We start from the raw sequence: 26291 nt of genomic DNA on the forward strand, positions 1-26291 counted from the left end.
AACTTGTTTGCATCTCCTTTCTTTAATGCCACACTCCCTGTACGTTAAGGTCACAAACGGCATGCACATATCGACATTAAATAGCTTTCCTGACAGGAGAGCAGCAGCGAAGTGCAGAGTAAGTGTTTGCATGATTGATGACAATTTTGGTTAGCAGACAAGATAAGCCCCAATAGGCATAAAAGTTTTTCTGTTATGCCGGGTTTGGAGCCCTTGCTTGCAGCAACACATGAGAACAGACATGGACAAAAGATGGAAGCTACATGCAAGTCGTACTGGTGGAGTGTTCACTTTCTTATTTCTGTTCTTGTGCATTGCTTTTAGCAAGATATCTCTGATCTTGCTCCTTGATTATACAGCTTTCTCTATTGTCTCTGCATCATCTGTGTTTTGTGTATGATTGATGCATGCCATCTTTGTGCAGTATTCCCTTACCTGAGTGCACTGAGCAACAACGCATCCAGCCCAGGAGGGAGCCCCCTGGGTCCCCTGGGCAGCTTCCGGGCTCCGCACACGTCACCCAACATGGCTGCCATGCGACAGTTCTGGCCCCCAACTCCTCCGCCCGATAGTGAGTGCACCATTTCTGACACTCCTGTCCCTTTCAGAGGACGGCACTCTAGCTGCAGAGAGTGTGGTCAGATTACTGTCATCTATAGCACAGTCAGCCGCACTTTTATGTATAGACCCTTTTATCCACGCTCTGGAAACAGTGTGTTCATGAACCGAGAAAAGGTCATAAAATTTTAAGAGCCAAGCCAGGCAAGGAAGAATGAGTATTTTGTCGTGCAGTTTGCTATAGGTGCATGTATTAATGAGTTGAATTATCAGGAATCTGCTGCATGTGTCGAGCTAATGTATGTACCTTTCTTCTTAAACTTAATTCATTTGTCAAGCATTCTAACTGCGCAGTAAAACTGGTGCCAGATGGAGAGTTCCATTTATTTATAAGCTATTGTAACTTGTGCAGTCTATCTTGCCCACCAACTTTAGCAGGCTGTTCCAAAGGGCTTAATAAGAAATATCTTAAGGCTTGTGTGTGTAAACATAGGAAGGGTTTATAACAGGCCATACTATGAAGTCTGGAGAGCCTTCTCACCCTGCTTGCATTTGCATGTGAAAAACAGTGTGTCACATATGAAAGAAAGGTATAGGTAAGTGTCATGTAATTCAATGTAACATTAAGTTTCATACTCATATGCCACAATATATGATGTAATTATTAAATGAAAGGTGTCACAGATCTGAATGTAGCACAGTTCATGTTCCTGTGACTAGCAGCCACAGGGCACAAAACATAAGTAGCATACTGAAAGCACTGAAATTCACAAATAATATGCCATTTGGCATAACATTACATCTACAAGTTGTACTTTTATAATCATATAGGAAGTAGTTATTCCATAGGAAGTGCCATAGACAAAAAACAGCTGCAATATGAAATGCCTGGAGTGCAGTTGTATGACTAGACTCCTTGTGTAGCTTCTACAACATTGCCTGCTAAGTATTAAATGTAACATAATGCATGTTATATGTTTAGTAATTGCGCTGTTGTCATACCATCAGATTTTATTTTTGCTGCATCTGCCCTGTCAGCTTTTCTTCTGCACTTTTCTTGGCTAGGAAGGTTTCAGCTATTCGCTCTTAACATTTTTTCACTTGAGCAATTATTATGTTGTGCCTGTTCTTGACATTTTTTATGTATATATTTCTTTACCTCTTCTTTTGTATATGTTGCATTTTTAAGTTCATCACCCTCATTGCATACATTATCCTGTTAGCCAAAGTGTGGTCAATGGAGAGCTATGAATTGAATGAACACGTCACCTCTTTAGAAGTGCGCATAATAATTCCTATTAACTATTCTACCCACTTTCAAGGCATGACTTGTTAAAACCGCCTTTGCGAACTTCCGTTAGCCTTAGTCACAGCCTACTCCTAAAGCATATCCCTGGTCAATTAGCAATGTCAAATTAATTTTTTCTCATGCAATTATTTTGTAGAATTCCCTCCTTGGTAAAATTGTCGCATGTAGCAATCGAAATTAATTTAGTGATAAACTGAAATGCTACTTGACATGTATGTGTTCTCTTTGTCGCAAATGATTCATTGTGTACTCTAATCACTATCATTGTGCTACACATTTGATGGTCCTATATGCCCGCTTTCTGAAAGCTAACCAGTGATTGTGTAACTTTATTAGCTTTGCCCACACTAGAACTTCCTTACCATTGTTGTTAATACTGGACTGCTTTTCTTTTCCTTCTTTATGTTTTTTTGTTTTTGTTGCGTTCTCATGAGCCATGAATGCATGTACTTTAAGCCCTCCTTTTATGCAATGCCGTCAAGCCTCTAAGGTGAAATAAATAAAATAGGAGTGAGAGCGACATTGTCTACATTGCTGCACCTTGCTTATTGGGACTTTTGATGCTGTGTGAACGCAGTGTCAACATCTCCAGGCTACAGCCGCTATGGAGGGAGCTACTACTCACTATTCCCACCACTGGGCTCTCCACCAGACCCTTTTGGGCCCCCTGGTAGCTTGTTTCCCCGCTTGGCACACTCTGCTTCCCATTATCCTTCGCTGCTGGACCGAGGTAAGTTAGTGGAGAGCTTACTTTGTCTTCATGGGTTTTGTACCTCTCATGGGTTTTGTACCTTTTGTTTTGTACTCATTTGTACTCACTCACACTCATGCGCACTTGCAGTCGTCTGCACTCACTCAAGTTTCTACTCACGCCCACTCGTGATCACTCACAGTTGTGCATGTTCTTAATCACACCTAATGGCACCCATTCAAGCACTTTCATTCATCAGCACTCGCTCATACATACCCACGTCCATTGACTTTCATTGGTGTTCATGTTAACTGAAACTGCCTCACATAGTGCCATCCCCATGTACTCACCAACACTCACTCCTGTTTGTATTCTCATTCACTCACTCCCTTCATCACTCCCTAGCATTCTATCTTACACGTGTAAAGTGAGTGTGAATAGAGTATGAGTCAATATATTCATGAACGAGGATGGACACCTTTGGTTGTCTTTGATTGAGTCTGGCTTATACATTTATAGGTTTGCATGTTCAAACTATGTTGCAGGCGTTCACTATTTTTCATTTCTGGCATTCATATGTAATGGTTTCCTGCCCTTGTTTGCCTTGGACTGGACCGATCAGTTGGGAAACTGACTCATTTGCATTTGCGTTCTCACAACTAGATGACAGTCATCTTGGCCCGATGTCAAGTAGGTGAGAGCTATGTCAGAAATGAAGATTAATTCTGGCGACAGGAGAAAACAAAAGTTGGCCTCAGAAAAAGTGACGAGCCACTGTACATTAAGCATTGAAGGTGGCTGAGGTTTTCAGGGCAGGCTTCCCCACAGAAAGAAAGACAAAATTGTACCGCTGTTCGTTCCTGAGCATTTCACAAGCGTTACAAGTATAGGCTGAGGGGTCTTCTTAACCATGAACCTGCACAGCCTTAGTTCGAGTTCATATACTTCAGTTAATGATTTGCAGGTTCATTTTCTTGCATGGTTGTGAGTCTTAAACTCAGATATTCATGCACTGTAACATTTTCACAGCGATGTTCAATTGTGTTTATGGGGAATATTCCAGATGGTGGCTTTCTCTCTCCAAGCCTGGGTTCACCTCTGTCGCACTATGCTTCGGCGCTGTCGCCTCTTGCCAGCTCTTCACTGCTGTCACCGCCCACATCAAGCTCGACAGGCACAGACCTAAGCCACCCTGGCAAGGTGGTCGATGAGCCGCTGACACCCACGGCACGCAGCCATGCGGACAGTCTCCTGACGACCGTAGCTCCACTCAACTCGTCTACACAGAGGTGCAATGCTCCACTGGTTTTTGCATGGTGGTGTTCTGGGTGCTTTGAGTCTAGGTCTTACATTTTCTCCATCACGTGTGTGTCACAAGAGACTCTTTTTATTTTCTTTGATTATATTTTAGCTCTTGCTCAGTGGCTATGGTGTTAGGCTGCTGAGCATGAGGTCGCGGGATCGAATCCAGGTCACGGCGGCCGCATTTCGATGGGGGCGAAATGCGAAAACACCCGTGTACTTACATTTAGGTGCACGTCAAAGAACCCCAGGTGGTCGAAATTTCCGGAGTCCTCCACTACGGTGTGCCTCATAATCATAATCAGAAAGTGGTTTTGGCACGTAAAACCCCATAATTTAATTGTTTAATATTTTGGCTCTCTCTTTGTGTAAAGTTTGGTGGCCTGTTTGAATAACAGATGCCTATGTGACTGGGTCAGAGCACCACTCTGTATAGTACGCAATATTATGGTTAGCTGTAGCAATATTTGAGATTATGTTTGGCTGTGTTGCTGCTCCTTGCCTCCATTGTTCTCTATCCTTGTCCTCAACCCTGGGACAAGTGCTCAAGCATATACCGGGTGATCATCTTTAAGGTTTGCAGAATCTTTAAAAATCACTTGTTGCAGATAGCACAATTCCATTCCTTGAGCTGGAATAGTCAAACAGGTCGACATTACTTGCATGAGAAATTGAAACACATATTCATGTAATTAACCAAAATTCACTAATTAACTTCTTAATGAATTACCTTACAGCACATATTGCAATTTACGAATTGCAGCGGATGAGTTTGCAAGATGTATCCACTTTGAATGAGTTTTCAGGATGACACCTGTTTCGAGATATACATTGCCAAAGTGCGATGAAATACATGGGCATTTCAGTTTATTTTGTGCTTCAGTGCATAAAAATGTGTTTAATTAAAAAAGTAATTAGAACAACAGTGAAATTTTACCGTGAGTGTTAGGGCATATGTCTCCAAACTGGTGTCATCGTGGAATTAATTATAAGGGGATGCACCTTGCAATCTCGCCAGATACAATTCATAAATTGCAGTGTTCATCAAGCTAATTAATTAAGAAGTTAATTAGTGTATATTTGTTGATTATGTGTTTCGATTTCTCATGCAAGTAATGTACGCCTCTTTGAATATTCCACGTTAAGGAATGGAACTATGCTATCTACCACGAGCGATTTTTTTAATTCAGTAAAACTTAAAAATAATCACCCCGTATAAAGAAATTTTGCAGTGACTGGTTCACTGTAAACAAGTGATCTGTGCAGAAAAAATAAAACATCAAGTTTTGTTTTTAGACATTGGTCAGTGATTGACCTGGTTTATTAATGGTGCTTTTGCCTAACCAGACAGTGTTCCATAATTCTTTATTAGATATGCTCCTTGTCCTCTAAACAGTGCAGGCCATAGTATTTTTGTGCCTCACCCATTTCCCTCTTTTATACATCTGCCTACTTGGCGGCCTTGCTGAATATCGGATTAGAATCCAATATTCCTAATGTGAACATCTCTCCAGAAAGAGTACAAACAAGCAGATGTTGATGGGACCAAGCAGAGAGTTCAATTGCTTTGTAGAACAGTTTTGGTGTCAACCATATCACTTACATTTTGCTTTCATACAAAGTCTGAAATTGCAAAGTAATGTTGCATTCAGCCTGTAAGAAATTAACATGCCTCTTGATAAAGGTGGCTAAGAGACAGCTAGGCGTTTCCAAAATTGTCAAAGATTTTATTTACAGGACAACCTGCAAAAAAAGTATTTTACTCTTCCACTGTTCTCTTGCCAGAAAGGAAAGAAGAAAAAAAAAAACCCTTCCTCTTTATCACAGTCACTATATTTTGCATGCAAGTTAGGTTTCAGAGTTACGTCTTATGTTTGGGATGGACAGACTTTTTTTCCAGCGCTCGTTGTGGGGACACTTTACTTATCAATACACTTACTAAAAGGCCTCAATGTAAGTACTGCCATTTACAGGGAAGCCTGTTAGGAGCCACTTTCATAAATCTATTTGCTGGTTTATGATATCTTTTCTTTGCAGATTTGCAGTAAGTGTGAGCCTCAACAGATAATTAAGCTCTGTGTTTTAAAGGAAAGTGTTGTACTTTTCAGTGTCCGATCTTCGAGCAAGCCTCCAAACGCACACACGAGGGACCGCAGCTTGGAGAAGTCTCGATCGAAAAAGTCGTCCCAGAAAAATACGAACAAAAGTGGCCCGACAGACCTGTCTGTGGGTGCTACTCCAGTAACAAGTGGCCGAACAAAGACTGTCGAGAAGTGCTCTCATTGCACTTGTGTGCCCCAGAGTTGTGGAACCGTGACCAGTGCGTCGTGGTCTCAGGACTTGTTGGACAGTGGTGGCACCGCCACCACAGCTGGGTTGGCCAGCTCGGGGCCAACAGAGCCGTCGACAACTGCGGGGATGTCTCTGTGTTGCATTCCATCGGATCAGGTGACATCAACCGGTGAGTGCTAAGCCGCTCACTATTCACTCTGAACAAGTGTACGGTTTTACACAAGTTCATCCGTGGGCAGTGCCGTGACAAATGCAGTACAATTTATCGAAAGTGTGCCTTTGTGTTACGTGACTCCCACCAGCTCTTGAAACTTGTTTGAAATATTGAGAAATGTGTTTGCTTTAGTGAATGCGAGAAGAGTGTACCCAATTTCTTTCATGCAGTAAAATGCTTCATATTGAAACTGTGACCATTTTTCAGCTGTGCCCTGTTTAGCTGGATATCACAATTGTAGAGTGTAAACAAAGTGGCACAATAGCCTGTATCACATTGTTGTCTTGCAAAAAGATGGGGCCATTGTCATCCTGACTATGTCGTCTGTAAACTCGAGCCATGAATGAAACGTTCAGGGGTTATACTACTTGTAAGTATTTCAACAACTCGAGCTTATAAATGGGATGATGGATAAAGAAAGATAAGAGTTGTCATAATTGGAATGAGGTACTTGCCAATGCAAACCATAAGAAATTAAAGAAGGTGATGCACACTCGGAGTGCTAACTCAACATCTGTCAAGGCATTGAAGTTAGTGCTTTGAGTGTATGTGTGCCTCTTCTTTAGAGTCTTGTAGTTTTTGCACTGTCATCGGCAAGTATGCTTTACCAACTTGCTCATGCTTCAACATTGTGGAACGGGATAAAATGAATAAATAGTTGTAAGGATTTCAATTCAGGTGTAGGCCTGCCATGCGATGGTACAACAGCAAGTCTGAACTTAATGAAAAACATATTTGTCTATTTTTAGCATTTTATCTGCTGACATTGAGCAGGAACTCTTCATGCCTTCTTCTAAAAGATGTTTTTTTTTTACATTAAGAGGAGAATTTATGAAATTTTAAAGAATCACTGTACAACATTAATGAGTGAAACAGGGCAAGAGCTTGTTCTTTGTGATGTTTTCAACTGATTGATGCTTACTCAAGTGTCTTGCAATATGCAGGTTCACGGTGATGCATTAGAATGAATTATGCTACTGGTAAAATAGAGTTTTAGTGGTATTTACCATCATTAGTGTCTTAATAAATTTCAACAGCTAAACATTCTTGCATGTATCCTGCAGGTAGAACATAATAGTGCACTAGGGCATGATGTTAATTGTGTTTAATACGGTGAACAGCTAAGACAGAGAGGCAGACTGTATACAGAATGCTCACCGATTCGTTAAATGCAGGCCTACTTCTCCAGCTTTATACATTTTGAGGAATGATGACAGCCTTGTGCTCAGTTATCATACTGGTCAAAGAATATTTATTTACATAATGAGTAACTATACGAGCATTATCTGTAATAACTGATTTTGTATTCATCGCCAAATGCAGTCCCATCACCATCGGCGCATCCGCCACCGCTACTGTCACCAACAGGGCCTGCCGTTGTAAGCTCATCCACTCCGGATGTTAGTCTCACACCTCCAACTCCTGAGGCGGCGACAGACTCTCCAGCTTCCAACACACCTCCGTTGCACTCTCCCTCTCAAGCCTCTCCCCTTCGCAACCTTTCTCCAATGGCTGAACCTGCACCGGAACTGTCTGTCACTCCCACAAGCTTGGAAAAAGACTCCAGTGTTTTCACTCGAGGAGATTGTAGCTCAACAACAGATGAGTGCCGCGCTATTGCTGCTGTGGCGCCTGTGACGCCAGTCAGTTGCGTGACACCTGTGAGTTCTGTGGCCCCTGTTGTAAGTGTCGTCACACCTGTGAATACTGTCTCGCCAGTCAAAACTGTTGTTTCCCCCGTCAGCACTGTTGCACCTGTCAATACCGTCACACCTGTTGTCAGTACCGTCACATCCATCAATAACATCACACCCATCCCCACCGCTGCAACAGTTGCTGTCACTCCTGCGGGGGCGAGTTGCATGTCCACCTCAGCAAGTGTGACTGTCACGAGCACCCCGGTCAATCACGTCATGCCCATGGCTCCTGTCAACCCTGTGGTTGCCGTCATGCCACGGTTGCCATCGCCCAAGGAGGAAAAAGAAGAGGTGCGGTCAGAGTGTCGGTATGCCACTGCAGTCACCAAGCGGGAGCCAGTGGATCTGGATCAACGTGTGACAGGCCCTGCCCTTGTGCCTCTGGGAAAGAATGCGGTCATGCTTTCGGTGCAGCAGACGAAAGTGGTCTCGCAGACAAGGCTTCGTGGCAACGGCAAGAACAGTGGGCTTGCTGTGGGCATGGCCAAGGCCTCAGCCAAGACCACATCAGTTTTCTCAACACCTTTGGGCTCGGGTACAGGTTCACCGAAGGTGCAAGAAGTGGCTCCAGTCAACCTCAAGGTATGACCAGTTGAGCCTGTACCTGCCTGGGGTATAAAGTAGAATTATGAGCCAGTCTGCATTCATATCTGCAGAAACTGCAGGGTGTAGCAACCATAGTGAAGCAAACAGGAGTAGGACAACATGCACAATTTTGTAATTTGCCGTGTTTGTGTTTTTGTTGTACTTGGGCTCAAGGTTTCTAAAGATACTTAGAATGTAGTTTACCTGTACTTGCTACACCCTTGTCAACAGTACCATGCATGATACTGCATGAGTTAATGCTATGCCAGTGTGATTTTCTGCTGCTGCACTTCATGGCACATACAAATTGAGGATCACAGGTCAATCACAAAACAACTGTGTCATGTTCTGCAGGTATTTAAGCCTTTGTAGTAAATGTTTACCCAGGAATATGACTCTTCTATTATTACTGTGATCTTTACTACAATGACAAGTGCTGATTGTGAAGACACTCAGTGCTCAAAAATGCTATCCAAATGATAGGTTTCATTGACAGAGCATGACATATGTAAAATGTCATGTAACTTCTGATTGTTGTATGGAAGTAATGCGAAAACTTTTTGGGTATGGGCCTAATGAAAATGTTTGTCAGGGAAGCGATGGCATGCAGCCTGAAATTCATTGTTGCAGGTGGTGCTGTAATGTGAGAACAGCGTGATGTTCCAATCTTCTACAGGCTACATGCCCTAACTGCACTGAAACTCTTCTTATTCTAATCTTTTCTTTCATTTTTTTTAACTGCAGAACCTGTGCCTTATGAACTTTTGGTACTGATAGTACTCCCCGTGATCTCTCTTGATGTTTTCCAAGCAGTTGTAGCACCAATAAGCCCTCTACAGTGTTTGCATGAAACTCCGCTGTGCTATCTTAACATTGTTGTGGGCCAATTGCAGCAGAGTCACTGAAGAAATCTCGCTTGTTTAGATTTCCAAGTCATGCGAGGCCGTCATCCAGAAGCCCGACGGGGCATCCTCTACGGGAATCCCAACGTGCGTGGCAGTGGCAACGCGACGGCCGCAGGAGGCTGGCAGCAGCAAGATTGTGGTAGAGGAGAAGTGCGACACCACGGTGTCGGTGGTGCCTGCGCTGAGTGTTCTCAACGCCTCCAGCCAGCCGATCCCTGTGGGCATCGCTGTGGCACAGCAGCGCCAAGACCACACCATCACATGCAGTGAGTTAGCATACTTGCAATCTTTCACTACACCACTGCTGCCACAAAGCATGCCGTTAGTACTAGTCCTTAGCGGGCTGAAGGGTGACCATGATAAGAAGTGTAAAATCACAGAACGGGATAGAAAATAGTCCTTGTGTTGTCATTCAATATATTTGAAGTTCTTATTGCCTAGACAAATAGATCACAACGCTACCTTTAACCAATTCGTTTTCTCATATAGGCTTGTAATTTGCTCTTTATCTTTAGCCGGTATTCATCTATAGACATGCTTCGGGATGTCAAGTTGGCTGCCTAAAAAGTGAAAAAATTGGAGGACGCTTAAGCTTCGCCTTCAAGAGTGGAACGCGACAGCGTTCCCGTCGACCCGCCAAGGGGTGTAAGACAATGGGCTACGGCGCAGCGACTACGCGCCCCGCATCGGACGCGGTGAGCGTCGAGCAACGCAGCGTTCGGCGCGGCAACGAAATGTGCGCCTGTGCAAGCGACGCACGCCTGAGCCTTAGAAACAGCTCGTTTCTAAGGCAGCACCGCGTTCACTAGAGGCGCTTTTGTACCGCTTTGAAGCATCGAACTCGTGGCTCAGTGGTAACGTCTCCGTCTCACACTCCGGAGACCCTGGTTCGATTCCCAGCCAGCCCATCCTGGAAGTTGCTTTTTATTTATGAAGTGCCTGCCGTGATTTATCGCTCACGGCCAACGCCGCGGACGCCGACGCCGACACCGACACCGACGCCGACGACACCGGCTTTTCTGCGACACGAGCTCCTTAACGCTATCGCGTTAATAGTGATGCAATAACAACAGTAGGTGAGCACTTGCATTGTGTACATAAGTAGCTCACCATAGGGGCTGGTACTTATGTGGTTGACACTGGGTTATAAGCGTCTGTGACGAGAGCATGCGCTTGAATCATTTATGCATCAATGCATCATTGCAGTGTCATATATTCCGCGAATTACTGCAATTGCAGTAAGGTGAAATTTAATTTTTGGCTAACCGAACATGCTTTCACAAATGTAACTTGTCAATTAGGGTGCATGTCTATAGGTTTTAAGAAGAGTGCAAGTGGTTCCTTTCTTTCCCACAGGCAAGACAAGCTTGTCGTCAAGTGCAGCGGAGCAGAGTCACATAACTGCAGTCAGCTGCTCTACGGTCATCTTGGCTGCAGGTGGTTCAGACAGAGGACCACGTCTCTGGTGAGAATTGCTCGCTTGCCCCTGTACCCAATGTACGAAGTTAAAGGGGCCCTACAACACTTTTTCTTTAAGGCCACCATTCTTGCTTCATATCGATTCTTAGCATATCAAAGAAATAAAAGTAAAAGAAATTATGATAAGTTGAACATCTTGAAGGGGCAGCGCAATAAGACGAAGACAGAAGGCAGGAACACACAGGACCTGCCTTCTGTCTTCGTCGTATTGCGCTGCCCTTCAAGATGTTCAACCAGTACCAACTCGCCCAAATGTCGATCCTTCTGTATGATAAGTTGCCCATGCAAACCTAAGTTAGTGGTCGCAGAAGCTTCGAAATGCAAGCAAAATGAGAGTTACTTCCAACTCAGATTTTTGCAGCATGGTGTGCCGCATTTCAATCTCCCATGGTGTGAAACTGCAGTGCTCAATAGCAGCAGGGCACTGATCTTACATAACAGAAGTTGGCACGCCATGGTTGTGAAGCCTACATAGCTTGTTGATCAGGCCGTTTCTGTGGTTACAACAGCTTCTGCAAGGCAGAATTTGTCACGCCATGTGCTTGGTGGGTTGATGACATTGTTTCCATGAATACACCACCTTTTGTGTGGCTCTTGCAATAACTTAAATGGCTGTGAAACGTAATGTCAGTACAGTCGAATCTAAATAATTCGAACTCAAAGGGAACCCAGAATTAGTTAGAATTAAAAGAAGTTCGAATTAAAAGGATTGCTTGTTCTTGAAGTACTCGTGAACCATAACATGATGCATGAACAGTGTGAGTCGTAAAATATCACGGCGCGCAAGCAGACAGTGAGCGAGGACCATGAAACTGCCCACGCCGGCCCAACGCTCACTTCCCGATAATGGCAGAAAAGGAAACTTCAGAGAGCACGTAAGCTGGTGCCAGCACGGAGGCGGGCGCGTGCGGAGACTCATCGTGGGATATGAAGTTACGAGGGAGTTGAAAGGCAGGGCGAAGGGAGTGCAGTTGCGAGGAGGGTTGGGAGGGAAGCGGATTTGCTTTCCCGCCAGCTTGATGGATGTTGCTAAATACCTCTTTCACCTAAAGCTCCTTAACGCCACTTAAGATCGAAGCGGCGGAGTTGCCGAGGCCGGACTGGGCCTCCACCACTGCTTTCATCTGCTTGCTCGCGTGCTTTTTCCTTCATCTACTGAGAGAATGGATCTGTGTTTACGTTCTTTGCCCTGAGTTTTTAACGTGTTGTGTCTCATGAAGATGACAAAGTCGTTGCCACTGATCGTAATCATGTTGATGTGCTCCCTTCTGTTGTGGTGTCGCCTTCGCATCCTCGTATTCAAGGTCCGTCTTATTGTACAGAATCGGATGTGGCTCACTATCTCTGACAACCTTTCCATTGGGACGCCTCAGTTTAGACTCGTCATTGTAAAAAAAGTCGCAGTTTCGCCCGAAAGGTGAAGCATCGATTGTGATAACAAATTAGTGGACAACTATATGAAGCAAGGATAGTAACTTTATCGGCTGCATAAAGTTGTAAACATTAGCCTACTAACTAAATTAAGAAGCACCGTGTCACGCGAGCACAGGTAATCATGAACACATCTTGCTCGATGACCGCGGAAAGTTGCTGTCAAAACGTTGGAGTGAGGAAATGTGGCAGCAGCGACAAACGAAGTGACGTTCGTGCTGTGTATCACCCCAGCGCACATTGACCAATGAGAACACACAGCATGCACAAAGCTAAGAGTCGCTGACGCACATCGCTCTCAAGATATGGCGGGCGACCGCGCGCAGTCACCACGTGCATAGTTGCAGCTGGAATAGAAGGCCACCCCTTTTCCTCCCCTCCACCCGGTACCCCGCAATGTTGGGTGCCTAGCGCACGACAGAAGAGGGCGCGCTTACTCCCAGCTTCGTCTCTTTCTTGTGGCCGAGATTGAGCCGTCATCGACGGCTCCCCTCGCACATTTTTGGTCACACATACAGTGTAGGGTGCGCGGCTTTGAGGGATTTCTTGTAAGCTTTTCCTCTATGGCGGTGTTAGAGCAATGTTTTTCAAAGGTGCCGCCGTGTGATTTGGTGCGCTGCCGAGAGCATTGTCAGAGTGCGGTATGTTCAAATTAACCATCGCAAATGCTTGTGCGTTCGAATTACAACGTGTTTTCGCCCATTGAAGTACACATAACTTTGATGGGACCACAGCATCAGTTCGAATAAACCGGAAGTTCGAATTAAGATTGCTCGAATTAACGAGATTCGACTGTATAACCAGGATAACAATGCCAAAAAAATTCATGAAAGTGAAACATTGCACAATATTTTCCAAAGTCGAGGCTATTTCTTTTTTCTCCATATCTTTGAGGAGCGCAGTCTTTAATTTTGTGAGCCTCTTGCCATGATAATATTTGAAATTTTAGGTGAATATTTTTGCCATAGGTGACACTAAATATTCACAGGAAGCACTCAAGTTTAGGCCTATTGTTAAATTACCAGTACTTAAAAAGAATTTAAGAAAAAGGTGCCACCCTAGATTTTCTTTAAAATTTCCCAAATCAAGTCTGTTGACGTGAAGTAATGTAATATGTAACATCAACATCACATTGTACTTTGCACAAAGTGCATGAAATCGCTCCGTCTTGATTATCCAATGGGTGCCACCCAATAAACCTAATCAAACACGTTACAGGGCCTCTTTAAGGTCAATTTATTGTTCGTGCTATTGCATTTATTTTGTCTGCTCAACTTTCAAAATGTATTTTAGGGTTATGGGAGAGCTGTTGTAAGCATTAGCTGATGGGTTGCTGGAGGCAGCCATGGTGGAATTACGCCCAGAGTTGGTATACTTGTAGTTGACGTAATTTTAGTTGATGTGATTAAGGCACCATGAACTTGACACGTTCCAATGGTGATTCTTCTTGCCTAATGGTACATTCAGCTTGTTCCTGCCTCGCTATGGGTCAGAGGCAGAAACGGCATGCCCAAGCAGAATGTGCAGCTGCTCAGCAAAGCAATTGAAAGTGCTTCTTTTGTTGTACACAAACATGGCGGACCAAACGGTGTGCATCCATGCGCGCACCCGCTTTGCCAACAACGGCAGTTGCAGCGGCCACATGATCGGAACTCCATCATATCTCGGTTGCACCCCCAGGTCAAAGGTGAGAGCATGTCCAAATGCGTCGAGTTGAAGCGTGCACTCCAAAAGAACAAGCCAGGTGTACTCGGAGCACTCGACTTCGACCAGCCAAGTGTAAAGCGCACCACCAGAGTGCTCTAGAGCTCTCAAAATGGACCGGCTGAATGTACCATTAATCATTCGGACATTACCTGTTTTTAAATTGCATATTGCACTAACTAGCTCAGATCACACTTAACTAAGAAAGTCGCATTTTTGCCCAAAAGGCAAATCATTGATTGCAATGGGAAATTATTATACAGCTATATTAAGTAAGGGTATTAGTTTTACGGGCCGTATAAACTTGTAAACATTCTCTTACTAACTAAATTAACAAGCATGGTGTCATGCATGCACAGGGAAACAAACACACCTTATTCTATGACCTCTGACACTCGCTGTCGAAATGCTGGCGTGAGGAGGAGTGACAGCAGCGAGTGAATTCACCTTCATGCAGCCTCTCATTTAGCACGAACTAATTAAGTGACGAGAACACACCGCACACGAAGCTATCGGCCCTCGGCACACCTAAACTGTACTCATTACAGATTGCTTTCAAGATAAAGCATTCGTGGCCGCGCTCAGCCGTGCCATATGAAGTGGCCGTAGGAGTCAAATACGTCCCCTCCCCCCCTCCTCGCCCTGCTGACTTGCAAGTGATGGAAGATGGTGCGCTTCCTCCCCATTTTCCTTCCTTGCGCATGCGAGATCGAGCCACCATTCTCAGCTCACCCTCTCATGCTTTCACTCACATCAGCAGCATACAGCACACAGCCACAATGTTATTGCACTTCGACTTTATATGGAATGTCACATCGACGTCGACGGCAGTTGTGGAAATGCTCCTGGAGGGTCCATATAATTTCTGTTGCAATAAAGAAAGTTGCTTTCTCGGTGCGATATGAAAACATAGGTCAATACAGGAGAAACAAACCTTCAGTGTGCATTGTCCACTGTAATTACTAAAGTTGCAAACTAATTTTGGTGTGTGTGTGTGGGCAGGCTCCAGAATTTATGTGCTTGTTTGACAGTGAGTCAAGGCAAGGACCAGCTGCCCACCAAGGAATGGCCGAGACTACGACGACATGCCTCGTCACTGCTGGCAAGCAATAATTTTTTGCTACGACTTCTGTTTGCAATCTGAGTTCAGGATTTTCAAGTGTTGTGAGGGAACATTGACCTTTAAATTTTTTGCACACACATCTTGCTCATATGCTGGTGTTTTTACAAGGATCATGATAATCATCATGATGGGGGAGGTGGAGAGAAAGGGGAAGGAAGTTATAGGTCAGCCTGAGCTAGTATACTTTGGCCTGCTTCTCTGTGCAAGGAAAGGAGGAAAGGGGACAAAAATGAATGACAAGGACAGTAAGAAGTGTTGCACATATACACTAAACATGGTGGTTTCCTTAAAGTCTCGAGTCTTGTCTGGTGCTCTGCAAATAGTTCATAAGAGCTCTTGTAGCTGTATTCCCTGCTGTGTGGTCTCACAATGCAACCAAAATATCATTGTCTAACAATGCTTGCTTTCTGATGACTGCCAGCATCGAAACCAGCATCTTTTACTCTGCCTACATTTACTCTTTTACTCTTTTTACTTAATCTTTTACTCTGCGTACTCAAGAAGTCGCAAAACAAATGTGACGGAGTCTCGTGCAGTTTAGGCTGTATGCATACAGGCATAGCTACATGCCTTATTTGAAATCACAGCAGTCGGTTTCAAAATCTTTCGTTACCTTGGATAGCTGTGCTGCAGTACTTTGGAGCAGTTGTAGAATTATTTGAGAAAAATAACTTGTTTTCGGATTAGTTGGTGACAATTCTTTTAGAACATTCTGTGTTTTTTTTCCTGGGTTAGGCCCTGTACCAGCGCACACAACATGGGACTCGCATTCTGATGCACTGGCTATACGCCCAGCTGCGGCTACACTGCCGTGGTTGACCACACCAGCACCACCTGTGGTGACAACACCCACAATCTGGCTGCCACAAGAGGCCACACCACCGCCACTTGCATCGCCTGGCGGCTTCCAGCTGGCACGGGACGCACTCACCGGGCAATTGTACCTCGTCCCTGCGGCACCGACAAGTTGGACACTCTCTGGTGCTGCCACTGCAAGCCCTGTACAGCAAATCCTGACAACTCAGCAGCACACGACCTTCCAGCAGATCATGCCAGACCAGTGGAGAAGCGAGCTGAAACCCACTGCAACGGTATGTGCAGTCACTCTTAAAGGCATTGCCTCTGAATGAGTAATGACACAGTATTTTTGAAGCTGTAGAGACTACTACAAATTTCTCACATGCGAAGTGATTGCACTTGCCAGTATTCTTGTGAGGGGTTAGAGGGTTTGCACTACAAAAAAAAAAAAAAAAGACAAGTTGAAGATGTCATGTCAGCGCTCATGTGGCCCCAGTTTGCAGTAGAAAATAAATTAAGACGTGCTCATATAGAATGCAACACTGTCAGACTTTCATGATCTTAGTAGGCTAGCTGTTGTAGGTTCTTATGGCTTTACCTCGAAACAGCTAACTTGGAATGTGAATTCTCAAATTTCAGGGAGTCAACTGATGGAACACTACTTTAGGATACTGTGATGTTGAATGAGCTAAAAGTGAACGAAAGTGATTGGCAGGCTTAAAATGAAAACACCCAAGTATAGGGCTTGTAGGCTGCTTGGCGTGTTTGGTTATGCAGTCAAATCCAGTTGCAACAAAGAGGCTTATGCTCTAAAAATTGTTTGATATATATAAAGTGATTCCATATACCACAACTCATCTATAAAACTTCCACGATGCATTCGTAATGTACAGATTTGTTATCTCCAACGGAAAGACAGTGCACAGGAAGACAGTGCACGATGCCCACTTTATCTTAGTTCGCCCAATCTTTGCACAAGTGGCAGATTACTTCTAAACCAGTGTACACAGGCTCTATATCCACTCAGCCATGCTGAAAGCCATGCTCAGCAACTGCCGCGCTAGAAAAAGAGATGCGCTCCAAACTGTCTCCCACTCTCCACCATTTTGCATGCTTTATCGCATTACTGAGGTCGCTCCCCTCCCCCCATTTCCCTTGCTAGTCCAGGAAGACAGCACTCATCAAGCCAGCATCCTTATAGACTTGCCCTCACATGCTTTCACTTGCACCTAAAGCATACTGCGTAGGGTGTAGCAGGATCATATTGCACTTGGACTTTATACGGGACATGACGCTGTTTCGCTTCGGCAGTCGGTTGTGCACCATGCAGTTCGAGCAGTGGGTTCGAAAGCAGCCACATGTAATTCAACAATTTGACCATATGCATCCGTGGAAGTTTCCATTTATTGTCTCGGTATTCCTTCATGGTGGCAGTGACCTTTTGTTACAGTATTGAAATCATGTACAAACACACTTCTTTATATTGAAGTTCAAAATATGTGGTGTTCTATGGACAATTAAAAAAAACTGTGTTGTATCGAGAATTTCGTTTGACAGTCAACTTTCATTAATTCAATCCTGACGGGATCAACAAAATTGATCAATTTAAATATCTGGTGGGTTGAATTAAACAAAATGCTGAAAAAATGTCGAAACATGCCACTGATTGACTTGGCAGCATTTGCCTGATTCTAACATGCTCCCAGATCAAACATGTGCCTGCTTTCTATGTGTCCAAAGTAGACAACTAACATAGAGATAGCACAAAGCTACTAAACAATGTAAGAATCTAACATGCACCTGATTTTCTAGCAAGAAAAATGATCTAAATATGTGTCGCCCAGTGGCAGCTGGTTTTTAAAAGTCAGCTTCGCCGTGTTTTATTTTTAAATCCTGCTTTGCTGCAATGCAGCTGTTTTCTGTAGCAAAGTGCACAAATGCCACAAATGTGGTTTTCGATTAAATTTTCTCAGGGGGTGGGGTGGGGGGGGGTGGAGGTGCATGTTAGAATTGGGTAAATACAGTAACCAGGCATTTTGAGTTACTGTTATTGCTTGAAAATCTTCCTATGGCAGGTCAGCAATAGGCGTTTTTGACAGGAGATTGGATCCCCTAAGCTCTGCTGAGACAGACGCTGCTGCTAAAGGGTCACTATTGAGGTCAATGTCAGGTGTCAGGCACATGTATGCTGCCTGGTCAAGTTCGAATTATCTGGTGAAGACCAATTTTATGATTGAAGTAATGAAAGTTTGGGCCCGTAGAAATGCATGGGTGCCAGTCTGGAGCTTCATTCGGGATGGAATTAACCAAAAGGTCGTTTTAACTGGAATCGAATTAATGGAAGTCTACTGCATTGAAGTTCATTATATCGAGGTATAATTGTGCAAGTAGAAGCGTCACAAAAAGCTGGCAAAATTATGTTTTTTGATATTGAAATTTAACAAAACACCTTTATTACTGCTTGCTGGAACTGATGCATGACTTAACATGCAGCTCCTCGGCATGACCTTTGAGATTGCATCGGTGCACCCGTGCAATCTCTGGGGCCATGCTGTGTAGTCTAAATACCGCAGCCGCTGCGGATTGCTGTGACGAGTCCTCTTGCTACCAAGATGCTTGGAGTACTGTGTGCTATGATTGGTCTCTGTGCTTCTCCAGGCGTGTTGATGCAAGCCAGCTGGTCAAAAGTCACGAGAACATGATCTTTTTGGGTGAAGGCAACCGGTCAATAAGCACACACATGCTACCTGAAGGCACCAGTGTTGCCGGATTCGAGAGCCTCGTTATGTAATAAATGAGAAGAAAGGAAGAAGAAATAATACCCAACATCCTTTCTGCCGCAGGCCTCTCATGACGCCTGCGGCACAAAGGATGTCATCCGCCGCCAAGGTTTGTGAGTGGTGGCACTGGCTAACACTTCCAGGGTTCTACTAGGAAACATAAATACCCAAGAAAGTGGATGGGGAAATGGCACCGCGGTAGCTCAATCGGTAGAGCAACGCATGCGTAATGCGAAGGTTGTGGGATCGTTACCCACTTGCGGGAAGTAGTTCTTTTTTAGTCCACTTTCATTTCCATTAATTTACCGTTTCTTTATTTCATTCATTAAGCACAAGTAATTTCTCCTATGTTGTCCTTAGTGTCAGTGTTTGTTTGCTTCTTATTATATGACTAATAAAAATTGGGCCCCTCAGTTAACCCCCTTTCTTCTCGTTTATTGTACTTGTAGTGCAGTTCTAAGCATGCCATAAAGCATATATTTAGGTTGGAAATTGCCAGAGAATGTTCCAATATACAAACACAGTAACTCAGAGGCTGTGCTTGCTTTGGCTGTGGTCCAAGCTGCAGTGAGTGGCACTTGTCATGGCAAATGACACTAACAAGTGCAGGAGGAGAGAGTGCAAACTACCAACAGGTAGCTCACAGTCTTTCGTCTCGTGCAGTGTGTCTATTTGTGTCATGATTAGTGTTACTCAGTACAGATTAAAATGAGTGAACACCAGCTAGCCTAGTTCATTGCCTTACTCAACTTGGAAGGACTTGTTGAAAAAGCCAATGGTGGGTTTTATGATGACGTGAGTTGAATGGAAGCTCTCCGTTTAATTGAGAATTTCGCATTGCAGACGTTTTATGGTGACATCTGCCTGCAGCATGGCCAAATAATGATGTCATTATTGCCGTGGCTGAAGCCCATCCTTTGACTGAGCAGACTATGTGGAGCAACCACAAGTCCCTTGCTGCTGGCTGTTGACATGCCACTTTTCTGTTTTCTCTCTGGTGTTTCAGGTTTTTGAGGCAGTGCCCCCAAAGCTTGAGATTCTGGAGGCGGCGAAGGACCTGTCGACAGGAGCGGCATTTGCGTATTCCACAATGCCAACTGCGGTGGCGACTCCGCCGGCCCCCTCTGTGGTGTCCTACCTGTATGACCCGTCTGCAGTGGTCCAGCAACTGACGCAAGTGGCTGGCACCACATCGATGGTGGCTGCCCTAGCCTCGGGAAAGGTTTCCCAGGTGAATAATGACGAAAAAAGATTTTCGTAATCCTTCAAGGGTCGTGCTGCAGCATACGTGCATAAAGATTACTGCATTGTGTGTTACTTTTCTTGCATTCCATAGGATGGGTATTAGTATTGCATACTAGTAGAGAGTTTTAATTTTTCTGTAAATGTAGTACTAGTACCCTTTAAGGAACAATAATAGCAATGCTGGTAGCAACATTTTGTGACCCTTTGACTAGCTACGATGTATTTGAACTGTTTTTGTGTTGTGTGAGTGTTTGCTGGGGTGAATGAAATTTAGAAAAGAAAGGAGGACTGAATGTTAACTATCACATTATCAGGTTTACAACAGCACTGAAGCAGAATATTGTAGGTTGGTGAAATAATAACTCTGAGTCCTCTCTGGTTAGTCTGTGCCACAAAATACCATCACTAGCACAGCTTCTCACATGAACATCTCCGGTAAACCAGGGGCGCTATAATGTAAAACTATTGCAAACTTTTCTATTCCAATTCTGAAATCAGCCCTCCACGATTGGTAAAAAACTTTTTTGCACCACCCCCACTTCATCTGTCACGTGACGTCACAAAAACCGCGATAGCTCCCCATCTGATATGATGTGTACGCACTGATTATGCATGATTTGATTGAACAAAAGAAAAATAGTTATTTCTGATTCAACGCCTTTTCGCCATTAGCCCTAGGCTATTGGTCAAACGCTTTAGGGCTGCTGCCACTTCACCTGCCTGTCATGCGACGTCACAAAACCACGAAAACTCACTGCGTCAAAGTGACGTGTACACGTTAAAGATGCATTAATATGCCGAACGAAACTGAGTTTTCTTCTGTATAGCCGCAGGCTGCCTCATTCTGAAAGGAATAAAAGATGGCTGCCGCCGATCGCTCAGGCACTGGCTACTTGAACCTGCCGGCGAGCATGGGTTTATTTGCATATAATAAATCTTCTTGCATGGCCGTGTAACACTTTCAAGCACTTTCGGCCCGTTTACGACCTCATTCTGCCAACTCTTCTTTGCTGAGGATCCGTTTTAGCATCATTCTTGAGCTTCCGTTGCGTGCTGCGCGATTTTCGACCAGCAACTGCAAGCTAAGTAAGGGAAAGCGGACCAATCGCATATGCCGGCACCACCTTCTTCATCCGGTTATAAATTTTCAGTGCAGTGGCTCAATGCCATCGAATCCCTCTCCACTTGAGCATGCTCCTCGCCTTTTGTCAGCGTATTAGATAAGAGAAGCCGCTGAGTGTAGGTGATGTTATTCATTTTTCAAGCAAACAAAAGTGACCTCTTATGAATGAGGACAGCACTTGATTGGTCTCTTCAGACAACCCTGCGAGTGACCGCCCGATGCTTGCATCGGCGGTTACGCAAATCTGACGTCAGGAGATTGGAATAAAAACATATTGGAATAGTTTTACGTTATAGGGCCCCAGTATTCTGCAAAAAGTAGTACATTTCTAAAATTCTCTAATATGTTCTACTTACACCTTTCTCATATTGTATTTTCATCTTTATTGTATTCAATGAGTGGTCGCTAACATATTGCTAATTAAATTACAACATTGCTAATTTGTGTAATATTGCCATGAACCTAAGGAGTTTTTTCTGGCTTTTTTCATGTCTATGTCAACTATCCTTCTTGTATGCTCTCAAACATACTCTAGATTACATTTTTGCAGAGTGTAGTAAGTTAGTCTGAAGTTAAAAGAAGCCTGCAGCTCAATGGGTTCCTTGTATGCTCCTATGTTGAATGCAAAATATTACAGAAATTGGCACAGGCAAGTAAAGGTCATTCAACTTATGAATAAAAAAAGAAGAAGAAAAGAAAAAATCGCCGCCCCTTGCAATCCGTGGAGATGGGCGAACAGCGAAGCTGTGTTAGTTACACCGAGTGTTACACCATGCAAGTCAAACTTCGCAAGCAGTTTATATTGTAAATCTTTTGTTTCACTATTGTTTCACTTCATTTTCGCTTTTCCATGCTTCGTGTGGTGAACATGCTTTGTGAGTGCTTGTTTTTATTTTTGTTTTTCTGGTTCTCCCAGTTTTTTAAGGTTTGTGTTTGTGTTTTGCGGTGCTTTCTTTGTTTTTGCGTGCAAGTTGTTCCACCCCATGGTCTTCCCATAGTTGTAGCTGGGATGCAGTGTGGATGCTACCACTCATACAAAGCTCCGTATATTGGGAGCAAGGCCCACCACTGGAAATGCAGGTGCTGCAATCGTTTTTGACGATTGCTTGGATTGGTTTCCTTAATCTTTCTTAATCCATGCTGCACTTGCATTTAATTAGCATTGTTCTCATTCCTTGCATCATTTATTGCACTGCCTTCCTTTTCTTAGCAACCCTCCAACAGTGGGAACACTCATGTCTTGCAGGGCACGTCTCCCCTGGTGACGACAAGCAGCCCTTCGTTGGCGCCACAACCCTTGGTTGAGCAGGGAGTGCAAGCATGCGATACTGACAATGCAACCGAGGAGAGTGATGATGACACTCTGCGCCCTGCACCTGTCTTGCCTGGGGTCAAGCCGGGGTCCACAGTGACTTCAGTCACAACAGCAATCCAGGTATGAGAGCAGTGCATTAGCAGTGTAAGTCAATGCAGCTCCTCTAGTCTAAGCATGATTTTAGGCATGAAATGCATATAATTCTACCTTTACTTTTCATGAAAGTCTGTATAGTGTTATAGGCTAAAAGTTGTTCTAGGCAGCTTGACTAGATCAGCAAGTACCTTGTTTCAGCTAGGCTTTCACCGAGTCTCACTTTTTGCGATTGCACTGGTCTTGCCACTTCGAATCAAGTCCCACCAAACACCGTATTGACCCTATCATAAGTTAATGGAGGAGAGCAAAGCAAAATAGAGAAAATCTGGCACCACAATTTTATAAACCCAGACATATTTTTATTTCGGCTAGCTCATTGAAAACTGAACTATGACTTCATCAGTTCTCGCATGTGTGAAATGTTAGTAGAGTGGATGAAGCATAGTGTACACATTCATGCATTTATTTGTGCCTAACTTGGGGGAAATAGTGAACCATCAGGGATAACTACCCATGTTAGTTTTATGAGTGGTTTGAATGCAAGACACCAAATGGTAAATGCTTGCTCGTCACACCTTAAGAATTCTGGTGTGCTCCAGCTGGCCACTGAGGCTGACATGGCCATGGGGCATGACCTTGGTGGAGAATTTGCTATTTTAAGGTTTGCCTCCCTGCCACCCGTTGTTAGCCATCTGCTAATGTGTCTGTGGTAACGATACTCGTGGAGTCTTGCCGTTCTCAGTTTTGCAAATTGAGTCAGTGAGGTTGGCTTGGACTGCTATTTGTTCCTGTTTGTGCCTGCATGGATGTCCACGATCAGGTTGTTTCACTCTTGAGGAATCCCTTTCTATTTTCAGGTGGATATGGATTGTCCTACGGCTTCAGATGACAATGAGCCAGATGAACCAATGCCTATTGCTGTGCAGACGACAGACTCTGCCAACCAGACAGATGACCTGCCACAGCAGACGACACAGCCACAGGTGGAGCCAGAGGAGCAGGAGCCCGGCATTCCCACTCCGCTGTTTACACCTCCACGAACAAAAGTTCAGGACACATCAGACAGCGAGATAGACGACTCCATACCAGTGCTTCTTACACAGACTTCGGGTGTCCAGGAGTTCATTGACCACCATGGACTTGACCTGTTGGTTGACAGCATCGAAGAGTTTGCAGCAAACCAAGAAGCTGCAGTGGAAAGCATGCCACGACTAGAGAAATCTGAGACTTCTCAGGATTCGGTTGTGGAGGCCGTGGTTTCTCCAGAGAAGGGCAGCCCACCAGCGCTCACTGCTCAGTCGCCCTCTTCTCGTCCAGAAGAATGGTTTGCCCGTCGAAGCTTCAGCCCAGGACCACCATCCAAGACTGCGCCGCAAAGTCCACCATCTCCACCTTTGCTTGAGGCCAACCTTGACTCTCCAAACAATTCTAAGATCTCTTTATTTGACTCACTGAAAATTGTGACAGACTCTGCAGATTCCTTTGATGACAAAGATGGGTCAGGAGAGATGGCTCTTCAGCGATCCACCTTTGCACAGTCGAAGACGAGCAGTGACCCTGAACGTTCATTTGCACAGGCAAATATATTCAGCACAAGAGTGATGGAGAACACAGCCTTCCCACGAAAACTGTCAACATCACCTTGTAAAACAGATGTCACAAAGGACTTCTCAAGTGACCATTCGAACTTTGTCTTCAAAGGTTCTCAACCCATGGAGAGCGAGTATGGTGGATTTGAAAAAAGCTCAAAAGATTTTTCCCAGGCGAAACCTCCATTTCAGTGGCACGATGTTTCGAAGGAGCCTCTGCAGGCTGGAGTTGTGACCAGTGAGGCTAGCTTAGTGGCAAGTTCGGCTACAGCGCTTGCTTCAAGTCCATCCACAAACTTGAGGGAGGCATTTGATGGATCGTGCACGGATGGCTTGGGCCTTTTATGTGCGCTTGCTGAACAGAGATTCTTGGAAGAGGCAAGAAAGTCCTCTGAGGTCGCAGAGCTGCCAGTGGAAGATGAGAAACCAGTACTGAGTTCGGTTCCTCTGACAACAGCTCCTGCAGATGAAGGTCCGCCTTGTGATGATGGCGGGCAGCTATCCGCTGCCGAAACCATGGACCAGATGGAACGAGAAATGCGCATCCAACTGGCAGAGCTGCAGCGCAAGTATCGCGAGAAGCAGCGGGAGCTGGCAAAACTGCAGCCTCGAAAGGACAAGGAGTGAGTGCCTAGTCTTGCCATATTTCGCAGTGTTTGAAGAAGAGCAGCAGCTCTTCATGGCAAACACTGGCGCAGTCATTCTGGTGCACGAGAAAACCAGCTTATACAGCATATCTTTTTTATTGTCAACAGAATTTTAAAAATATTGCCTGTGGCATATAGCACAAATATACTTATTGAGCTGGATTACTCAAATAGGTGCACATTACTTACACTGGAAATGAAACTGCATGATTGAGTAATTAAGAAATTTTCACTGATCAACTTCTTAACTAATTACATTAGTGCCCATAATGACATATTGAAATATACAAATTAAAGCCAGTGATTTCACAAGGCACATCCATTTGAAACAAATTTTTAAACTAGCCCCACTTTTCAGATTAGTGCTGTTGAACTTGCTGGGAAAATGCACTGTTATTCCACCTTTTTAACAAATGCCTTCTTATGCATTGAAGCTGAAAAATTGCTGAAACACCAGCGCACTTCATTGAGAACTTTGGGAATGAATACTTCGAAACTGATGTCATCCTTAAAATTTGTTCAAAGTTGATATGACTTTTGAATCACCAGCTACAATTAGCAAATTTCAATGTGTGCCATAAATTAATTAGTTTAGAATGTTATTAGAGAACCTTTGTTAATTAGTTAAATATTCATTTTGATTTCTCATGCAAATAATGTTCACCTTTGAGAGTAATCCAACTCAAGATGTAGAATTATGCTGCATGCCAGCTGTGACTTGGAAGATTTTGTTAATGATAACCAAAAACATCTCACATTTGTGCCACACGGGAAAAGACAATGGATAAAGTATTAAACCCCATGCAAGTGATCTTGCACACACGACAGCAATGAATGACGCATTGGAGATGGCTGTCACGTTCGCTCATCACCTGCAAATCGTACCTTATGCGAGTGACAACTTTGACCAACATATCCCCGGTTTTGGCAGTATGAGGGCAGCAAATATGTGCCGAAACTGGTGTGATGCGTGCTTTATTAATTTAAGTTCATGCATTTTACTCTAAAGAGTAGCATAATATATTTCTGGAGGTCTTGCAGTAGGCTCTTATCCTTGCACTTATAAAAATTTAGTCATTTGCATGTTCCCTGCGACAGTCAGTAGTACCTGACTGATGTGCATCCAGTTCCAGCATTGTGCTATTGGGTAGTCACTCATAGCACTCACAGGTGACCTGCGACGAATTCTAGATCTCCAGAGCCAAGCGATCAAGTGACACGAACAAGCGCTGCTCGCGCAACAGTTTGTTTCGTCGCTCGAAGCCTGTTGCACACAAAATAGTCTCATGGGTTTTAGGCTTTACTGTTAGTTTTGAATGCTAAGTGCTTGGTGCTACATGTGGAAATGTAATCATGGTTTGTCTCAGTAGTAGTATTGACTTAAGGAGCTGCAGTAAAACAAAAGTTG

General features: G+C 44.2%; 1 protein-coding gene across 3 annotated transcripts in view; it reads left to right on the top strand.

The window, feature by feature from the left end:
- The window catches only part of LOC142589565 (uncharacterized), a 197505-nt gene that overhangs the window by 113733 nt on the left and 57481 nt on the right, over positions 1 to 26291 (top strand). For all 3 annotated transcript variants that reach the window (XM_075701029.1, XM_075701031.1, XM_075701030.1), the window contains exons 3-14: positions 425 to 571; positions 2445 to 2597; positions 3622 to 3847; positions 5969 to 6321; positions 7690 to 8645; positions 9573 to 9819; positions 10910 to 11018; positions 15199 to 15269; positions 16026 to 16381; positions 19875 to 20099; positions 22483 to 22671; positions 23505 to 24859. In XM_075701029.1, the coding sequence (XP_075557144.1) occupies positions 425 to 571; positions 2445 to 2597; positions 3622 to 3847; positions 5969 to 6321; positions 7690 to 8645; positions 9573 to 9819; positions 10910 to 11018; positions 15199 to 15269; positions 16026 to 16381; positions 19875 to 20099; positions 22483 to 22671; positions 23505 to 24859 (4387 nt within the window). The remainder of the gene's footprint in view (positions 1 to 424; positions 572 to 2444; positions 2598 to 3621; positions 3848 to 5968; positions 6322 to 7689; positions 8646 to 9572; positions 9820 to 10909; positions 11019 to 15198; positions 15270 to 16025; positions 16382 to 19874; positions 20100 to 22482; positions 22672 to 23504; positions 24860 to 26291) is intronic.

Source organism: Dermacentor variabilis, chromosome 8, assembly GCF_050947875.1.
Source record: "Dermacentor variabilis isolate Ectoservices chromosome 8, ASM5094787v1, whole genome shotgun sequence".
NCBI classification, from domain to species: Eukaryota; Metazoa; Arthropoda; class Arachnida; order Ixodida; family Ixodidae; genus Dermacentor; species Dermacentor variabilis.